We start from the raw sequence: 4,479 nt of genomic DNA, 5'->3' as shown, positions 1-4,479 counted from the left end.
TCAACCCAATAGAGCTGAGTGTCAGTCTCACACAAGATCTGATGCAGACATAGTATCCTGCATCCTGTCCTGCCAGCCCCCAGTCACCCTGCAGGTAGATGACCTCAAGCTGTACCAGTCTGTGCTGATCGAGGGGTTCTACAGCCTCTGCCACGATACTGACTCTTAAATTACACGCATAACAAATTATCCATGATTTAATTTAATTGTTTTTCCCTGCTGTTCTTGTAATCTCCTATGGAGGAATAAAAGAGTATATATTACAGTTATAATATATAGGTGCTATCAGTTTATCAGTAAGGGGGCGTTTTCCATTAAAGTAGGTCACACAGATGCAACCTGAACCGCCGTTAATCCCACTGACCACATCGCGTGTAGAGGATCTGAATACTGCGAGCACGCTGTGCACACTTGCCTTCAGTCGGACCGAGGTGTAAGTAGGTAAGTACATCACTTTCACGTTGACCCGTGAAGATATGGGTAAGAATAATCTTCAGGAACCCATATGCTTGTCGTGAGAGGTGAATAACGGGATCGAGTGGTCAGGCTCGCTGGCTTGGTTGACACATGTCATCGTTCCCCAATTGTGGAGATCGATGCTCAAGATGTTGATGACTGGATGGTCTGGTCCAAACTCGATTATTTGCAGACCGCCGCCATATTGCCGGAATATTGCTGAACGCGTCGTTAAACAACAACAAAACAACTTTCACGTTTTGGATACTTGCGAAACCATGTGTTGTGTGACGATGAAGCCCTCCATATTTTTAGTTCGTATCTCATCTCTAATCTCGGCCATCAAGGGAGATTGACACACATATAAATAAATACTGTTTTTTTTGTTAATTACGTTATGTTCTTAGGTTAGAACACGTGGTGTCAGCCTTTAAATGTATTATAACGGAACAGATCGAATTGTTTTAACAATAGGTGCATGTCGGGTACATATATTCGCGGGAATTTCCGAGGGAACTGGTGTACAATTCAAGAAAACACGTGTGCATAACTACTCATGTCCCGAATGAGGGGAATCGAAGCCGGATTTTCAGCGTGTCGAACGAACGCTTTAACCACTAGGCTACCCCACCGCACCAGACGGTGATGAGACGTATCGCAGTTTTACAGACAATTCAAGTGACAATTGTGTAAAGGAGTCCGAAGGTCATTTCGCAACTGCGTTGTTCATGTGTGATTAAAGTCGTATCATCCAGAGGTCGAGGGGTATTACCATGTTCAATAAGCTTCTAATATTTGCATGGACAAAGGAACGGTGACGATGCGTCTAGAAGAAACGTAGGAGCTAGAAACGTACATCAAGGAGTGAGTATAAACCACATTATAGCCAAGCTATACAATGCGGGTGAGTTTTCTATTTCAGGTAGTGAGTGTAAAAGTAGTTATACAATGCTGGTGAAACCAAGTAGTGTAAACCAGTACCAGTATTTGAAGACAGCAAGCCTCTAAGTTATACAATGCGGGTGAATTTTCTATTTCAAGTAGTGAGTGTATACCACGAGTGTTAACCAGTATCGTGAAGACAGCAAGCCACTAAGTATTACAATGCTGGTGAGTTTTTGTCTTAAGTACTTAGTGTGAACCACGAGTGTTTAATTATTGTGGAGACAGCAAGCCTCTAGGTATTACAATGCTGGTGAGTTTTGTATTTCAAGTAGTAAGTGTAAACCACGAGTGTAAACCAGTATCTAAGTTATACTCTAAGATTGGTTTGGTTAGTTGTTTAACGACGCACGCAGCACTATTATGCCAGACAATCCAGTGATCAACAGCATGAACATCGATCTATGCAAATGGGATTCGATGACAAGAGTGAACCAAATCAGCGAGCCTAACCACCCGATTCCGTTGCTTACGACCAATTGTAACCCGGGTTTTCACGGGTGATTGTGAGAAGAGGTGTCTCCTCTCCTTACACAGTACACGTTCAGTAACGAGTGAAGTGCTTGAAACAGAGTGAGTGATTGAGTGAGTTTAGTTTTACGCCGCATATTCTATCTATATGACGGTTGTCTGTACATAATCGAGTCCGGACCACATAATCCCATTTAAAAAGAAAAGCACACGGTTACAGAAAACTTTCTTTGTCGCTGAAGAACACTTCGTGTAAGACATCTCTCACGCCTAAAAATATGCACCATTAACATTTCGTTTGCTATTTTAGGTAAACCGCCCTGCTGATTCATCTTAATGAGATAAGATAATGTTATTGTACATAAGGCTGAGACTGGGTCCTTAAACGCCTTCACGATGTCTGAGACATGATCTGGGGCGAAAAGAAGTTGTGGGACTCCTGGAAGAACAAACGAGGTAAAGATGAAAAAGACACTGGAACCATGCCCGGGTCAAAGCAGAGAAGACTGCACAGATCCAAAGGAAACAGAGGCGAGCTGCAAAAATGGTGTCAGCACCGAATCGAAGAAATTGGATTTTATGGCCGAACTATCTGGAAAGAAGGAATCAATCTCCAGAACAATCCAAACGAAACTTCAAAATATACAAAGATTAAAGGCAAGCATTGTCGAGGCACGTAAGGCAAGAACACGCATTCAATCGGAAATTCGATGTGCCAGCCACGCAATTATCAGTCAGTTTAGACAGAAAGAGAAAGAGTTGATGGACACACTTGATGGAGTGTCTGAAAACCAGTTTGGGCTGTTATCAGATGATGTGAATCAAAACGAAACAGACATTCAGTTGGCCAATCAGAAAAGGGTTGTTCTCAAGAAGATGCTTGGTGACAACGACTTGATGGAACTATATCCTGCTCATGAGAACCTTCTATCAGAACCAACAGAAGCTGAAGATCAGGTTGTACGCATTATAAACGATGTCTCCGTATCACAAGACATTGGAAAAGTCAAGAAGGGCATTGAAGACCTTTCCTTTGGTCAGCTTGATTGTACATTCAAGGATTTACATGATCGCTCGTCTCGTCCAAAACTTTTGAATACGACCACTGTTACAATAAAGGATGAAGTCGGACATTTTTGCCATATATTTGATATAATTGTCCTTGATGTTGAAGGCATCAAGACCATTGTTGTGTCAGACAAATGGAATGGAAATGTGAAGTCATTTTACGTTAGAAATGACAAATCTTGCCATAGCGAGTATAGCATTGCCGCACCCCTTGATCTAACACTCCTGAAACAAAACCAAGTGATGGTATCAGCCTTTAATTCCTTCAGGATATTGATTCTAGCCGTCACGCCTGACCTCATTTGGCATTCTGTTATCAACACAAGCAAGTGTTATCAGGGCCTAAGTGTGTTAACTTCTTCCACGCTAGTAGGGTGTGATTCAGGGGCGATTGATATCCTGAACATGAAGGGGAAGAAACCCAAACCCGTTCGGTCTTATGTCAAAAGGGACGACCGTGGTTATGACAGGTTGTGTGTTACAAGAACTGGAAACATACTGGTGTCATACTCGTGTCCAACTGTCCAGTCTCTCGTTTGCCTGACACCACAGGGAGATCAATTGTGGGAGCACTTCCCGGCTGAGGATGGGGCGTTCAGAAGACCCTCCGCTGTGGAGACTACCAGAACTGGGGACATCCTTCTGGCAGACTATGACACCAGCAGGGTGATCCAGCTGACCGAGTCTGGGCGGTTTGTCAAGGACATTCTTGTGCCTGAAGATGGATTGGCTCCTCCCACTGCCTTGTATCTATACAATGAGAGACATCTATTTGTTGCTGGTGGTGGAGAAGTGAAGGAGTATCTTTTGCCCTAAATGAACATACCTTCGAAAGCCAAATTAATATAGGCTGGCACACCCTACATACGCTATAAATGAAGTTATTACAAGCAGATAATGTTATTGTTACGTTTCTGGTTTATATTTGTTGATTGTTTAACTTGTTAATGTCCATATGGTTTGTTTGTTTGTTTTTGGTTTGTTGTTTTTGTTTTTTGTGTGTGTGTTTTTGTTGTTGTTTGTTTTTATTTATTTCTATTTATTTTATTTTTTATTTTTTTATTGATTTATTGATTTATTTTTTATTTTTTAATTTATTTTATTATTATTATTATTTTTTTATTTTTTGGGGGGATGGGGGCGACTACGGTAGAGGTTATGTCCCCAATTATGACGAACACCCAATTGACAGACAGTCAATTGACAGACACTGAACTAGAAGATTAATTAGGACAAAACCTACGGGTATAAGGGAACAGTCCACCGTCCAGCTAGTAGAGTAGGGTGAGCCTGAAACTGAGAAGTTTGATTGTGAGTAAATAGGAGTTTGTTGTGATAAAATGATAATCTGTCTTCTCTTCTCCAAGTTGTTTTTACCATCAATTACTATCGAATTTAAAAACAGGTTTGTCACTGAGGTTTGATTGTGTTTATTAATTGAAACATTCATTCAAGAAAAGGATTGGGCACAAGTTATCCAACTTAAAAAAGCCCTCTCCCAATAATAGGATATATACAACAGAAGTTAACTGTTAAAAACGT

General features: G+C 41.2%; 1 protein-coding gene across 1 annotated transcript; it reads left to right on the top strand.

Annotated features, from left to right (window-relative positions):
- The first annotated feature begins 333 nt into the window (after positions 1–333).
- LOC124285490 lies at positions 334–3,897 on the top strand. The gene is made up of 2 exons (XM_046721731.1): positions 334–441; positions 2,180–3,897. Exon 2 carries the CDS (start codon positions 2,332–2,334, stop codon positions 3,751–3,753), a length of 1,422 nt encoding a protein of 473 aa, XP_046577687.1. The 5' UTR covers positions 334–441; positions 2,180–2,331; the 3' UTR covers positions 3,754–3,897.
- Positions 3,898–4,479: the final 582 nt, after the last annotated feature.

Source organism: Haliotis rubra, unplaced genomic scaffold, assembly GCF_003918875.1.
Source record: "Haliotis rubra isolate DU_JTF1 unplaced genomic scaffold, ASM391887v1 Scf360, whole genome shotgun sequence".
NCBI classification, from domain to species: Eukaryota; Metazoa; Mollusca; class Gastropoda; order Lepetellida; family Haliotidae; genus Haliotis; species Haliotis rubra.
Note: the sequence above shows the minus strand (reverse complement) of the source record. Positions and strands in the feature narration are given on the sequence as shown.